The 16,830-nt window shown below is 40.7% G+C and overlaps 1 protein-coding gene across 1 annotated transcript; it reads right to left on the bottom strand.

The window, feature by feature from the left end:
- Positions 1-1,064: 1,064 nt before the first annotated feature.
- Positions 1,065-16,579, bottom strand: LOC145458336 (tetraspanin-18-like). Its single transcript, XM_080336671.1, has 5 exons — positions 15,183-16,579; positions 12,435-12,629; positions 8,767-8,925; positions 3,973-4,221; positions 1,065-1,361 (listed from the first exon to the last, which is right to left on the bottom strand). Exons 1-5 carry the CDS (start codon positions 15,243-15,245, stop codon positions 1,290-1,292), a joined length of 738 nt encoding a protein of 245 aa, XP_080192797.1. The 5' UTR covers positions 15,246-16,579; the 3' UTR covers positions 1,065-1,289.
- Positions 16,580-16,830: the final 251 nt, after the last annotated feature.

The following is a 16,830-nucleotide window of genomic DNA, read 5'->3' as shown; positions in this document are numbered from 1 at the left end:
ACACCAAACATCTTCGCGATCCCCAGATAAAGGCAAACGACCCCAATATTTGGAACAACTATCTGTGACTGAAGCATCCAATCGGCCTCAACCAACTCTAGGAATATACCGTTAGCTTATAATTATTGGACTTATTTCAGTAAGTGATGGTCATTTATATATATTGTTTATTGCATTTTTTGGCGAGGGTGATGCCTAGTGCCCACTGCCCATACTGATATCAATATACGTTGCATTCGCGAATGAGAATTTCGAATAGCATAAATCTGCTTGAAAATAATATTATTTCTGTTAATTTACGAATAACTTTTGAGCCTACTTCAAGCCTTCAAAATTCCGGACATTTAGGCATATTTTAGAAATTCCTCCCGGACACAGATTTTTCAGTGAAATTCTGGACATGTCCGGGAAATTCCGGACGTATGGCAACCCTATCATAGACGCTATCGGATGGTTCTCAACGTCGCGCAATTCTGCTCGAATACAAGTGCAAGTAGAGATTTCAAAGTAAGTAAGTGGTTATGTTCGTAGACTAACACCACTTCTACGTAACGATTTTACAGTAAGTAGTTATGTTTCTTGGCTACTGTTACTTCTATTATCGAAGCCTCGAATGGGGCAGAAGTGACCTCGGATCAACTCTTTGTACATTCCACAAGCGGGACCATTCAGAAATATCGTGCCACTCTGAAGCATGAAGGTTTGCTCGATCGCGATAATCTAACGCTGAGCGACGAACATAATAGCCTCAGAGGCGGGGATTGGTGCGCACCAAAATTGCTTCATAACACTACTGTAACAGTACTAGATGGGATGACTGGATACTGACCACTGTGAGCACTCGTATCTTTACTGGATATAGGTATTAGATATGAGTGACTAGATACAGCATAGTTGTAGTGGAAGTACGGTAGCCTACCCAGTATCTATCCAACCCATTAACGTTATTTTCCAGTAAATGAAGTTGATGAAAGTCAGAGATTTCTATTTAGCCATCGCTTTCCCTTGAGACCTGACTGGAATCGCTGGCCGTTTTGCCTGATATATCGGGTGAGCAGCGATGATTTTCCAAGTTACAGTAATTTATTAAAAAATAGTCAAAAAATAGAACATAGTGTGATCACAGGTCACGGTATATGGCGATAAAGTGGATTCTCTATCAATGTGCAGAATAACAAGCCAAATATATAACCGATCAAGACGAGGGTCGCACGAGCTAGGCTACCAACTAACTCTGGAGAATCCCATCGCTTCATACAGTCAATATTTATAGATATAGAATATTGATATTACCAGACTCGATCACGTCGATCAACCTCTATCGCTCTGTAGAGGCCGCACGCGAATATCATTCCAAGGACCTGTAAAATTAAATCATCGTTGAGACCACATGAGGAAAAGAGAAAAACATTTATCACGCAGCGAAGCACGGAAAAGCATTACCTCGAGCTGGTTGTTCGTTAATTGGATTGATCTGATTCAATGGCCAAATGAGAACTCACCGCTGATTGTTGTCACAAATCCGTCTCTTCACAGTTGTAATTATTGTGTCAGGTAATAACTAATGAGCTATATCAGGGAAAGTGCGGGTATGTCGAGGAACCGATCATATCTTCGACAGATTGATGTTATCAAAGTGCTTGCTTCAATTTTTAATCGTGCTGAGCGTGTCTGTGGCTATTCTATCCAGGCTAACGCATTTTATTCTTTTGTCCCGACAATGCACGTGGCGCAACCCATCATATCATTGGATTAGAATCACGTCACAATAGGTTTCAAGTTACTCCATACTTTCATTAAAGATACTTTATGGGGTGGTGTGAACTCCCGGTAGGTTCTGGTTCGTGTGAAGGCGAAACTTTTTAAAATATTTCATTTGAACGCAAAAGTGAACGTGAACACGATCCTACAATGTCACGTGACGTCGCAGTGCTAATTGAAATCCTATATTTCCGTAAAGTACTATATTATTGTACATGGCACCTAGCGACGAGTCAAGTCACATTATGCCACAATAATGAAGTAGGCCTAAAAGCTGACATTTTAAGCATCACCTAAGTGGTTCTTAACCTTTTTTCCTCCTGCACCCCCTTTCAAAAATCATCGTGCTTCAGCGCCCCCTCATACTGTAAGGACTCTTATAAAGACAATGGGTAAGGGGGAGGGCCATAACAACACTACGTCAGCCCCCCTGAAAAACGATTGTCGTGCGCACCCATAGCGTGATAAACCAAACTTCTGAGGGCTTCTCCCCCAAGAACCAAGTAGCGTGATTTCGATGGTCAGCAAAGTTTGTGTGGTCTGGTCGCCCTAGGCATAAACATTTTCGATAATGCATGAATGAGTAGGTGGTAATTGCAAATATGTGTCGCTATAAACTTTTTATCCTTTCACCCCACGTAATCGGATTTACCAGTAGCGCTGAGTGAGCTGTGGTATTGGAAAATAAAGGTCACGTAATTATTAATTGAACATATTCGGGGTTGCCCGTTGGTACAAATAATTTGTTACATGTTGATATTTTGTTACCGCTTGTCCCGTTGTCCGCTGTATAGACAAAAGATAATGAAGCGCGTAAACGTATTAAAACAAAGTAAGCACACCATTCAAAATTTATATTTGTTTAGTGGCAAATAATTTTCACTGATGGATGTTATTTGTCCTGTGGGGTTGACAATACGGGGAAATTAATGGTATTGGACTTTGTCTCCCACTGAGAATAAGATGCATTATCTGCTCAGATTGAATTTAGTACTGTACTCAGGTATTAATTTTAACATGAATGTATTCCAAACAAAGCAACTCATATTATATAACGTTCATGTGAGGTTGTTAACCACAACATTAGTTAGCATTACCCTTTCTGATACGATGAAGAGATATCCTGACGATTTCATTTTGTAGATCTCCATTCTCCAATACAAGTATATTTAGTTATTCATCCCGCGCATAAAACTAATTTATGTAAAAGGGGCTCTCACTCTCAAAAGTGATATACAGCGCTTCCTTCTTCGATTTTCACACGCTATGTGCTGCGGTATATAATACCTAATGTGATAGCCTACATGTTGGTGAAAATAACCCTACCAAGCGTGACGGCAGTGTTTTACTGGGAAATTGACGATTTAAAAGTTCGCAAAATTCGTTTTCAGGAATTATAGGCCTAATAACCCATTACATTTATGAAAACATAGCAAACATCGTCAGCGTAGCGCGACCTAAAATTTCGGGATTTTACATGATTTGTGAAATGTTAGTTTGCTCTGATACTCATTAAGGATATATCATACTACCACACCATCTGACCATCTACTGCGAAGCAATTTTTCTTCAGAGCCCCCATATCTCCCCCCTGAGCCCAACCCCCGCTCCCATATCGCCCACTGAGCGTTTCCGCCCCAAGCGCTGAAGGCAAGGTTAAGAACCACTGACCTAATGCATCAACATGAACAATCATATGATATATAGTAATCGCGTAAAATTATATTCTGCCGCTTTGTCAACAATTCCGATGAGGAATCGCATGGGAAGATAAGCTTACGCCTTACTGGTCTAGGTTAGACACCACTATGTATTCTTAAGGCGTCAAACTATTACTACATTGACATCGATCAGAGTGAACATATCAAATCGAAATGTAGATTCCGTACGCCTGCTGTACTGTTTACATTTGGCAATAATGCATTCTTCATTTCAATCTTTGATGGTAATTGTTATTGTTCAAGTATAGAGTATTTAGGGTTACTTCACAGGGTCAATCGATGTGACACACGCTGTCGCTGTACTGCAAATGCATAGATGAACAAACGACCTATTTTCAAGGTTTCCACCATAGAGTCCACCATCTGTGATTTGGCCCCTACGTTAATGCGGAAATCGGCGAAATGCACTGATCTCGTTCACAGTGTGGACCATGGTCAATAGGTTGTTCTCGTAAAAATACAGATCAAGCAAAGTGTTGGAAGCACTCACTTCAACGACGAGGATTCCCAAGCCAACGCCGCCGACGACCCAAATGTAGGTGGACAACTTGGTTTTGCATCCCTCAGTGTTGATATACTGCACGTCTCCGTCTTTGCATTGATTTACATTATCGATGGTTCCTTCCAGCGACAGACGGTCACGAGCGCAACACGAAGTAGGTACGGAATCGGAATATGATGCGTTCCATAATTGATTATCCTTCCAATTGCTGTAGGTGGTGTAGCCACAGCAGCCAATCTAGAAATACCCGACCGGGACTTGAATAAGAAAATACGGTAACAGGATTCACAATAAGACGATGGGTAGAAGTGATTTTGTTCTAGTGAACGTACATACATAAGGTATAATACAATCTTTCCAGTACGCGCGCAGGTGAAAGGGTCAAAAGGCGAACATAGATATCAATTCGGATTAGAAAGACGATATATGGAGACTTTGTCCTGGTTGGCGTCAAAATCGGATTTACAATTATTATTTTTTTTCAAGTTAGATTTGCATTTTGACTTGGTGGTGTACTTTTTATTGACAATTCTGATGTGTCCTTCGGAACGAAAAACCAGATGTGGAAACTGCGCCCTGATTGGGAAAGTTTGATTTGGATTTTGACTTCGCAGCGGAATTTTCAATCACAATTTTGATGTGACTTTTTGAAATAAACTCCTTAATTACAGGACTTGAATTTTAACATATGGAAAATTAATTCTGAATTGGGCGTTGGATATGTATCTTGAGAAAATAACGACTTATGGATTTGATAATATTTAATTCAGCAAGACCGTAATTATACACTCTTTGTGCAATTCAAATGAAGAGACTGTGACCTGCTTACTGTATATGACTAAGTACTATTGACATATTCACAATGTGGATTTACAAATATGGATTGCAATCGCCATACTATTCTTGATAATACCAGGCGCGTTCAATTCAGCAATCCTCGGTAAGGGGATGTCTAGAACTCTTGTCTGGATATCCCTAAAATGGCAGATACCAAACGAGCTGGACATTGATGTGTTGCAGCACATTAGTTTACTATAATTTACTAGATTCAGCAATGTGCGACGTGTCAGACAATTGCGCCGTTGCAGGCAATATACCATTGATCCGATTTCCATTGAACTTCTTTGCTTGGTCATCGCGGCACATTACGGGTTCCAAGCAACTTCCGGATCCTGCCATCGCCGTAGTTGTACGCCCGATGTGGCAGAATTCCTATCTCTAACAGCAAATTCCTTCAATTTAGCTAATGTATATTCTAATATATTGTTAGAAGTGTTCGGCACAGCGCGAAATCGGCGACAAACGCCACTTTTCTCCATTTAAACAATTGTGTCCATAATCCTGACAGTTGAGTAACAGCACCACTCTAAAAGCATGCCGGAATGATATCATCGGAAGAGAGTGAAAAAATCCCTCATCAAACGCACCTGTATATAAAACCATCGGAGAATCAGGTAATAAACGAGACGCACGACGGTAGGAGAGGGTAAAGACTGGGTGCTGTTTTGAAGAAATGCATTTGTACGAAAATAGCTCATTGGCGTAGAACAGCGGTTCCCAAAATCTTTTACACCGTAGCCAACTTCAAAGAGTCTGCTGGTTTGGTCGCGGAAACAGCCATATGTCATACTGAATTTGAATATCCTAGACACTGTGCTGCTTTGTTTTCAGAAGTAACATTGTTGAAAACTTTTATGCGCAACGATGAGAAAGGCCACAGCCAGTGGTGGCTTGCGGGGTGGGCGGTGGACGGGTGGGGGTTCACATCTTTTATAATTTGACAATGTATGATAAAAGGAGGCTCAGGAGCTACAGCAATTCAACATTCCGGCCTGCTTCAAAGCCCTTTTTATAGCTTCATATACACATCACGCAATCCCGTTCCAAATGGCGCACTAATATTAAGTTGGCAACAACAGAGTCGAAAGGGGGTATGGGGGCTCTGCTCCGGTCTGGGGCGCTCCGCTCCGCCCCCAGAGGCCGCGATTACATACTTATAACCCTCCTCCCGTAAGTCTCGCCCAGCCCCCCTCCCAATCGTAGGGTCACCACTGGCAACAGCAATGACATGACAATATACTGTACTATTATTGTACTATTACTTTATTGAATTGATTAATAATTATTTTGTCTTTTGTTGCAGAGGAAAACTAATATATTAGATGATGGTGATGATGAATCTTATCATGCCCTGTGCCCCCACCCCTTTAAAAATGGTTATGACCTCCAGTTGGGCACCCCTGGTCTCGATGATCAAGAAGCTACACAAGTGACTGAATCGCAATGCCCCGATTTTAATCTACTTGGCGGGATGCAATCTCGTGATTCGCTGACATATCGTGCATTTGTCACTAAAGCGTATCTAAGCTGTGCGAAAAGCCACAGAGCGTAGCTATAACGCATTTAGTTGCAGGACAGTTTTGAAATCGGGAGGCGTGATGACGATTGCAATCGCTGGAACATGTTTTGATTTAACCAACAGTGAAATTTTGGCAAGCGCTTTTCGGTCTACGCTTGGAATTCGTTTTCACATGTCTGTCAAATATTTCTCATTTATTTCAAAATCCATATGGAGATGCTGTTGCTTGTGGATCATGTTCAAGTGTGTTTTGTAAATCAGCTGTAACATGCTTTACAGCAGAGGCGGGCAACTTCTCCAGTCGGCGGGCCGGATATAGGAAAATTAAGTACTTGGCGGGCCGGATTGTTGAATCGATACATTATTCGCTCATTTATCCACGTATACAAGGAATAAATCCTATTTAATGAATGTATTTTAGCGACAGGAATGTCACTTCAAAGCCATTTCTCGCCGATAATGAAGAAGACAATGTGGATTTGAGAATAGCATTGTCATACAGACGTCGCCATGTCTGGCGAAACGAGTGAGTAGCTCAAGAGCAAAAGAGCCAGACCGCATTGTTGCGTTCCAATGCCAATCTCCATAACGATGAAAAATTCGAGGTTAATTGTAGGGGTTTCAGGGCCGCGAGAGGAATACAATTTATATTTTCGTAATCAGTGCAGAGTCAGCTTTCGATTGATACCCGTTTTACCAAATTTAATGCTCGGCAAGCCGGTCAAAAATGACCGTCAAATTGCCTGCAGCCAAATGGAAATTGTGACGTGAATCAATTTCACTGAGGCGTGAGATTTGCTCGTGTCGGCACCATATAGGACACTATGGTGCATTCCTTATTTAGGATTTCAATGCGTTCGATAAGCCCGGTACTAGGGATGGTGTGAACTTGAGGTTTACGCTCACGCTCTGTGTGCGAACCTCAGAAATTTAGAGGTTCACGTTCACAAACGAACCTTGGTAGGTTCTGCACTGTGCACCTTTTCTATAGATTACCATTTTTCACGTCATCATAACATCTTTGGTTGGAATCCTTTGCATTTCAACTTCGCACCACTCTATGCATGGCGCTGGCAGCATAAAAAAATCAACACCAAACGGGCATGCACCCACCAATCTCAAAAATTTTACTTGCTTTGTTACAAAAGTTTGCTCGAAAGATCCAGCTTCCCGTTTGTGAATATTTAGTGACTCTCTGCTGTGAGCTTGACCCGCAATCACACAACATCAAAATCGAAATACACCACATTCATGTAGTCAGCGAATAATGCTTATTCAACCAATTATTGAAATTGATATCGTTGTCTAGCAGGCGTACGGGGTCAATCTTGATTTCCTTTGTTTGTGTTATCATAAAAACCAGATCCTAGCGATTGGCGTGTTGGCTACTGCTGTATAACTTGTTAATGCGGTATTATCGGTAGCAAGTATAGAAACCCGTTTTACACTTTGCTCAATATCAGCGTAGCAATACTCAGACGCCGAATGCACTGTCTGATCTGGCCTAGACCGTTAAGGCGCAAGTTTATGATCCTTGCAAGTCCTCGTCGAAATTGTTGGCAAAGCGACGGAAAATATTGATTTTATGGGATTATTATATCAATTGATTGCCCCAGTTGATACGCTTGGCGACGTTTAAAACGCCAATATGTACTTCAGCATTGTGGCATTATTGGCCCGAGTCGTCGCTAGGTATTGTGTACAATGTACATTAATATAGATAAGCTCTCACTTCACTGAAATGTAGGGTTTGAATTAGCAATGTGACGTCACGTGACGTCATGAGGTTCACGTTCGCGTTCACGCGAAACTGAACCTTTCAGATGTTCACACCATCCCTACCCGGTACCCCAAATTTACCAAGATATCAATTCATTAGGGTTGAGTAGGTGACGAGATAGCGTCGTTGTTCATCTGTGTGGCCTAATTAATCTCGATATTGAATTCATGTGGCGATTACCATACCATACCACGATTACCACAAACAACATTAGGGTTGAGTACATCGTAAATGCCGATAATGCAAGACTTCTCGCTTCGAAGAACTTACGCGTAAGATCCACTCTCCTACGCTGCGCACACACGTATATAATAACATACAGTCACTAAAATTTGACGTTTAAGCAAGTAGTGGGGAATCTCAGCAGACTGGGGTCGCGGGCCACATTATCATGTGAGACGGAAAACTGTCCGCGGGCCGGATAAAATCCCTTCGCGGGCCGGATCCGGCCCACGGGTCGTATGTTGCCCGCCCCTGCTTTACAGTACGCATTAGTAAACCGTGACGATCGTTACAAGGTGGTTTTTGATAGTATGATGCGTCAATCCACTGCCCAATGACAGCTAATTCAGCACAGCATACAAAATGCCGCGGTATATCCAATCCACATTTGATGATTAGTTGCAGAAAGCTATAGTCTCACGGTAGCCTGAAACGTATCCCATCCTTGCTTCACGGCTGCCGTAGTGTTGTACAAAGATATCGATTCGAGAGCAGTTGCCTCTACTTGAGGGAAGTATACGAAAACAAGGATCACACCCACGATTTGCACGATGAATATGATCAGGACGAAGACGAAGAGCTGTAAAAATGAATGTAGGTTATCTCTCCACGTAGACATCGTAGGATACGGGATATAACCTAATGCAGTGGTTCCCAACCGGGGAGGAATTCCCCCTTAGGGGTAAGTTAACGGATTTCCCATATTGTTCATGTCCGAACTGTCATGTAGTCAACCAGTTATATCCGAACGTATGCTCCTTATGTTTTTTTTTTGTTTGCTGAAAGTATGTTCAAATGCTATTTGAAATCTCTTTTTCACATACAAGACAATTTTGTAGGCCAGCGACGGCCTCTCAAACAAATATATCCTAAGCGAGAAAATCTCGTACCGAATCTATCACAGCAAGGCCTCTAGTGAAAGTATTTATCTTACATTTTCAAGTCAACATTTTCAGACAGTGACAAAATATTCCAACGTCATCGATTCAAGTCAAAGAAATCGCTAGCCTTGCTTTATTTTTAGTGAACAGCTACCCGATCGAAAAAAGACATGGAAAACTTGGTGCAATGTTGCCGAAACGTAATGGGCAGGGTTGTAATGACTCGAGTCCGTTTTTCAGATGACTCGACTTGACTCGAGTCATTTTCTCAAAATACGGAAATGACTCAACTCGACTCGAGTCAATTTGTGTTTGACTCGACTTGGACTCGAGTCATTGTGCATGACTCGAAGCAAGTCATATGACTCGAGACTCAGACGGCCAAGACCGACGTTTCATTGTAATTTCACAGAATAGTAAAGTAATCACATTATTGGGATTTCGTCTATTGGTACTGGTGCTTGAAAACACGTCCAGAAACTGCTAAAATGACGAATATTAGTATATTATAAATGCGAACCATTCGATATCACCAAACAGAGTTATAAAAAGTGTATTTAACAAGCCTTTAACTGGAAACTGGGCAGTCAACACAATGACTTTGACTCGACGCGAGTCATAATACCATGACTCGGACTCGACCCTCTGCTTGGGGACTTGGACTCGGACTTGACTCGGTGGTGAATTGAAAATGACTCGACTTGACCCGAGTCAAAACTATAAAAGTGAGATTGACTTGTGACTCGGAGCCTTGTGACTTGGTTACAACCCTGGTAATGGGTGTCCTAAATTTCGATGACCTCCAGCAGGGAATCTGATCACGTGTATGTTATATATCAGGGCTGCAGGGCTGCCCGACTGTAGCTTTCGAATACTATCAACGTTAATAAATTTGAGTGCTAGGGTCGTGACCTATGGTATTAGCAATTACGTTGCCGTTTCATGCTATGAAGCGACAAAAAATTTGCGACTCTAGCATAGGGTTACCATATTTTTGTTTCACAAATTCCGGACGCTCTTCAGCGCCCACTAGCGGATTTCGAAATGAGGTGTGAGCGCATTGTCGATCAATATGACGTCACACCAGCAACGCTTTGTTTATCAACTAGAGGTGGTCGCGATCTGGTTCAGGAGTATGTGGTTGTGTATTGTATGTTGTAACCTGGGCCGAAGCCACATATTTTCAGCCCCATCCCGCCCAAATAAACACTGATCTTGGGCCCATCGTAGGGTATTCGATGCAACTTCTGGGAGTTTACTATATGCATCTGGTCGTTAAATGATTTGAATGAATTGTGTCAATAATATTGGTTCTTCCATATATTACAGTATAATTTTAATCCTCTCTCCGCTCACATAATCAGAGTCAGCGGTAGAATAGAGCTAGTGTAGGATGGTGACTTCGAAAATGCAAGGGGCGTGATTGTACATCGTTAAGTCATGTTTATGTCACGCCGATGAGATTATTTATCAGCCTAATGCGGGTGTGCACTTCACCACTGAGCTATATAAACACCGCACATCCGGTGGTTTCCCTCCTTTTATGGTCGCGAATCCATTTCCAATTTGAAAATGTGCCGTGGCCCAGCTCAAAATTTGATGAGCTGATTACTAATTAAAGGTCGGCACATTTGCCCAGACTTACTCACAGCCTATTTTGGAAGCTAATTACTTTTAACATCTTCGCGAATCCCAGAATAAAGGCAAACTACCCCCAGGTTTAGAACCACCATCTTTGAATAAAGCATCCAAACGACCTAAAACGACGACTCTATGAATACCGTTCAATCAATCAATCAATCAGGTTTATTAATATTTTCATCGTATCAAAACATCACAAGACTGCGATACAATGAAAAGATAGGAAGGTGTCGAAACAACTTGGAGTGGCCATTAAGATCAGACAACCACCTTAGCCTAGGCGAAGTAAATAAGAGGCATGCACACTGAATGAAAAGTAATGCAGAGAATATAAGACGCAAGCAACAAAATGGGGTGGCATGTGGTGGAGGGCGAGGTCGATGTTAGGTCGTGGTCCGGTAATCCTGAAGACTGGCTAGTATTGATTTAGAAGAAATTGCTTGTATTTCGACTTGAATGCGGACATGCTCGACGACTGTCGGATAGCCGTTATCTTGTAATTGCGATTACAATTAGACTTCTTTTTGTAAATGAATGTTATTTTTTATTTATTTTTTTATCGCAGTTTTTGCGAGGGCGGTAGTCCCCATATTAAAACCAATATATATGATACTAAATCGCGCGCAGCGCGAAGAAAAATTTCATGTAGCAAAAATCTGCCCAAAAATAGTCTTGTTTAGGTTGATTTACAAAAAAAAATATGAGGCTACTTCAAGCCTTCAAAATTCCGGACATTTAGGCATATTTTAGAAATTCCTCCCGGACGCAGTTTTAACAGTGAAATTCCGGACATGTCCGGGAAATTCCGGACGTATGGCAACCCTACTCTAGCATCACTCGACCGTGAGTCACCTGATGCGCATCTATTCGTAGGTTAGTTATCTATAATCTCACATAGACATTATAGGAGTTCCAGCATAACGACGGGAAAGTTGCAGACATGTTACGCATCAATAATTCTCCCTGCTCAAAAATATGCTTTTCTGATTCTGACATCGTTAACGAAAAATCTACATTTTACAGCTGTACATCAGGGCTCTTCAAAAATAACTTTTTTTCTCTAATCGTACTGGCTACTTGATAAAATTGTTAGGTTACCTAATTTAAGCCTACACACAAAATTTGATTCAATTCCAGCCAGTAACCGCTTTGCTACAGGAGAAGAAAGTTTCTATTTATCATATAAAAATAAATAATAAAAAATTTGAATATTTTCTGTTCACCCCATGAAAGTGTTAGGCTGTGTATAGAAACGATGCTCACCAAATTTGGTTCAATTCCAACCAGTGGAAACGGAGTTATTGCCGTCGAAAAATTTTGATTTGAATAAAATAGTATTTACGGTGAGCACAACTATAATAAATAAACAAAGAATAGGTCACCGTAAATACTATTTTATTCATAATCCAAATTTTTACTGGCCGGAATTGAACCAAATTTTGCGTGTAGGCTTAAATTAGGTAACCTAACAATTTTATCAAGTAGCCAGTACGATTAGAGAAAAAAAGTTATTTTTGAAGAGCCCTACTGTACATTTTAGAAATACTACGAAACCGCGGATACTTACCATCCCAAGAAGACACCTGTTTTCATTGACAGCCCCGCAGCAACCCAAAAAGCCCATTAGGAAAAGTGCCGCACCTACGCCAATGATAATATACACCCCATTGAAGATGACTGGGTTGTCGACCAGCACATCTTTGAAGGAACCCGCACTCACGGCTGCCCAAATCCCCACCGCCAACGTTGCTGCTCCACATATCTGGCATAATTATGTCACGTCAAAGGTTATATATATATATATATATATATATAGAGAGAGAGAGAGAGAGAGACAGAGATATGCGTATCAGAGTATACCATAATCATAGTCATACGCATGCTATGCAGGACACAGTACATTTGAAGATTCATAAAAATCATTAGTGCTTCAACATTTCCCGAAAATGGAATAGAACTTGACTAATTGAGCTCCGTGATGATACGTGTCTATAGAGTGTGGAACAAAGGTGGACCAATTACAATAATTCAGCTAAATTACAATTACTCCCTTACATGTTTCAATTACAGTACAATTACTGAATGCTAAAAATATCAAATTACAATTACAATTACTGTTAAACATGTAATTAAATACAATTAAAATTACAATTATGATTACTGGTGAACATGGAATTGATGCGATAGAGGTGTTCTTTGACTACCGTAGCGACGTAATTAGCAACAGTCTCAAGCTATTAATTTTTCATTCATGATACGTAGAATACCCTTTAATTAAAAAAAACTCGAAATTATTCCAACTATTCCTAATCATGAGTACTGAAAACTACAAACACAGGACATTGTTTCAAGCGACTGTTAACAACCAAACATTTGAGCGACTAACAGCGAATAGGCCACAGGACAGTCAATGAAATTTAATCAAACGAATATGCTACTCAGAGCAGAGTAGAATAATGAATTGGATTTGGTAAGGCGCCAGCGATAAGGGTAATACAGATAAGGTGTGTAAAATTAAAATAAATGCAAAAGGAAAGAACCTCCTGACAACTATGAATTAAAACATTTTGGTTCGCCTTTACATTTTCACTTGGTCGGAAACTGTTAGATAGCATTTGACGAACGTTAGGGTGCGAAAGTTTCTGTCCCCTGTAAATTTGGCCAAGATTGGAGGTAAGATTGGGTTAACATCTCTACAAATGCGTGATCAAGTTTGATGGAGCCTTGGTTGGAAATTTAAATTTCTTTTGCAATTGTTGCAGCAAGCCTCGGTACTGGTCGAAGATTTGAAAAAAATTCTGACCGTGGTGTAGGAAATGGTTCAGCACAGGTTTCAGAAGAGTTTATTTGCCGTTCATCCAGTTTTTAAATATTAGGATTTAGTTTAGCCCACTGGTTCTCTAACTTCTTTAGACACGCCCCGACCCCTTTATGACAGTGAGCTATTTCGTGGCCCCTTTAGCGTGATATCACACATGGAAACCAGAATGTTAGCAATCTTTACAGATAGTTTAATGGTATTGAAGGTTGTGACTGTTGATGAGAGAATTCTGCAATATGAAATTCGGACTATACACAATGCAATAGCTTTGAAATGAAGGTGAAAAAAAAATCAGTTTACCGGAGCTTCGCGCCCCCTTCAGATGTTTTCACACCGCCCAAGGGGGGCACGCCCCCCAGCTTGAGAACCACTGGATTAACCTGTACTGTAATTCACAAAGTTTTTCGTTGCTACTGAAGTATGGGAGACAGTTTAGCATGGCTGAATTATCTAGTTATAACGCGGCACGCATAGAACACCGATGTAAATAGGCTAATTATTACAGGTGGTGACTGTGTAATAAGGCCTTGCGGGCCCCTGGTCCATACCGGATTTTCACTGGTGTGATGATTGATCATGTTATGTCGTGATGACAATGTAATTGAAATTGTAATTGAACAAAATTTTCATCAAATTACAATTACAATTACAATCACACAAAATAGAAATGCTTCAATTATAATCAGAGGTGGTCAGTAACGAAGTACTTCTACTTTTTGAAGTACTTGAAGTAGATTTTGCCTACTCACACTACTTTTTAAGTAGTTATGATTTTGGACTACTTCTACTTCTACTTGCCAGTTTTCAGTTTTGTAGGCAAAAATAAGCGTAGAATACGTACTTACTTACTTACTTGTGATCCACCACTCCTACTTCTACTTGAGTAGAAATTCCGGCGTTACTTCTACTTCTACTTGAGTAGCGACGGTGACTACTTTGACCACCTCTGATTATAATTACAATTACATGAAAATATGTGATTAATTACATTCAGCCCAATTACAAATTACAATTGATTCAACTCTGGTGTGGAATAATTTTGACAAAAGAGATCATTACCAGTGATCATTCTTAACAAATTATAAGCGCCATGAATGGAATGGAAGGATCAATGCGAAGAATTCGTGCCCAAGTTTTCCGACATTCCTCACCGCCACTTAAGCATTGCACACCCAGAGCAAGTACGCCGCGATATACATATGTATATTGTACATTGTACACCATTGTACAGAAGCGGCACCATGGCATAAAGTCGAGATATCATGAAAATGTTCGCATGAAACGAACAAGAACAGTTGGAAACGTAACTGGCATAAATCGACAACTCATTTGCGATGAACGCTGATCAATTCCCTGTGTTATGGAAGCACCAAACATATCATTATAGTATTTCTACAACGTGTTCATTGTTCATCGTACAATTCGTACTACAATTCGTACTGAGGACGATTCCCCTTCTGTGAATATGACCGTTTGGTGGCCGCGAATACTTACGAAGAACAGCAGATTGAAGAAAAACATCAAACATTTAAAGCAATCAAGCGATCCCGACTTCATATTCTTGGTATTATTATTCAACAACTATAGCACTTCAAATTCATTTGGTATATGTTCTGCATTGTATTAAAAAGAAATATTAAGTATCAGGGTTATGAGTAGGCTATCACGATCTCTTTAATAATGACGCCTTACGCTCTCGTCGAACAAGAACTTCTTCCCTCAAGATTGTCTTAACAGCTTGACTCGTTCTATTTGAAATGAGGATCCATTGCTATTCTACATTGGTACGAAATGATCCGAGGATATCCTTACTCTGAATCACCCAAATATATGTATGCATTGTAACTTAAAATCCTATAGCCCTTTTATCATACTATACAGCCAAGAACATACATATGATTCTTTACGGCAGCTCATACTTGGAATTGCACACATATATGTAGGCATTGTAAATTAAAATGCGAGTGCCCTTTTGTCATACAGCAACGAACATGCTTACGTATTGTTACGACAATTAAGATTCGGGAAAACTTACTCACAGGGCAATGGCGTCAAAGTTCGATTGTTTGTTTGTTTTGGGGTATTCATGGTGTTTGTCGACTACTATGGTCATTTACACCAGGCCGATATTCTTTTTATTTTTCGTAACTGCCGACTTATAGCACGGCCCACCTTTAGACTTTTGTAAGACACCGCTGACGCGGATAAGGTGGCGAGGAGGAGCCTAGGTAAACCTCCAACACTTGAAAGTTCGATTGACTTGTCATCCCGTTGACCGCCTTCACTGGGCCGGATATATTTACAGGTGGGAATTTGATGCAATACCAAACGAACAAGTCAACACGCCTGAGATAACTAGATCTGCTAGTATTTAGACGCGACCACCTCATTTAAGATAGCTTCACATGTTCTAGTTGTCTAATGTCTAGTTGTAGTCGGCGTTCGAGTTGTGAACTTAGAAACTGATTGCTGCGATGCGCATGTCGTGATAGCTGGGTTATCAGGATGCCTATTGGTTCAATAGACAGCCCCTCGTCTCAAAGCGATTGTCTACATCACCATTGTCGATGAAAGGCTTACATAATATGACCTAATCTTTTTTCAAACGCCCAGTAAGATATCAGTGAAACACTGTATTATATATTGCAGGTATGACTACCTGTCAATCCAACCACTAGGCTATATATTCAGTTCTAGTTGTTGTACAAGAGCAAGGTGTGTTTCGACAAAGCACTATCTAGTACTTAATACGATTACATACACCGGCACTGTGAACTAAACGTCGTCAATATTACAATAACACGCGGCGCGCGTATGTGCGGTAAATGCGAGACGCCTGGCATCAATCGCGCTATAGCCAATTGTAGCCATCGGTATATCAGCGGTCGTTACACTCGATTGTATTATCGTATGAACCTCACTCAGGTCATTTTAAAATCCTAATATGGCTGTGAAATCAATCAGGCGATGATTCTATCTCGAGCAGGTCTATGTATGAGTGACTAGCACTAGTAGGACGTAGTCACAAATTCAAAAATCAAATTCTTTTTCATTTTCAAAAAGTTGAGAACACTACTTGGTATAGGGGCATCACCTGTTTCTCTCTCGCTTTGAGAGTAGCTCGGTTGGTTAGACGGCTGTT

Source organism: Botryllus schlosseri, chromosome 16 (assembly GCF_051294905.1).
Source record: "Botryllus schlosseri isolate E-star chromosome 16, Bs_hap1, whole genome shotgun sequence".
NCBI lineage: Eukaryota > Metazoa > Chordata > Ascidiacea > Stolidobranchia > Styelidae > Botryllus > Botryllus schlosseri.
The sequence above is the reverse complement of the archived record's forward strand: the minus strand, read 5'-3'. Positions and strand labels throughout refer to the sequence as shown.

Excerpts from the sequence above, each read along its gene's own strand:
- LOC145458336 (XM_080336671.1), bottom strand. The coding sequence starts at position 15,245 with ATGAAGTCGGGATCGCTTGATTGCTTTAAATGTTTGATGTTTTTCTTC. Across the intron at positions 12,630-15,182 it reads TCTTCAATCTGCTGTTCTTC|ATATGTGGAGCAGCAACGTT; the intron begins GTAAGTATTCGC and ends TAATTATGCCAG. Across the intron at positions 8,926-12,434 it reads ACAGGTGTCTTCTTGGGATG|CTCTTCGTCTTCGTCCTGAT; the intron begins GTAAGTATCCGC and ends TCATTTTTACAG.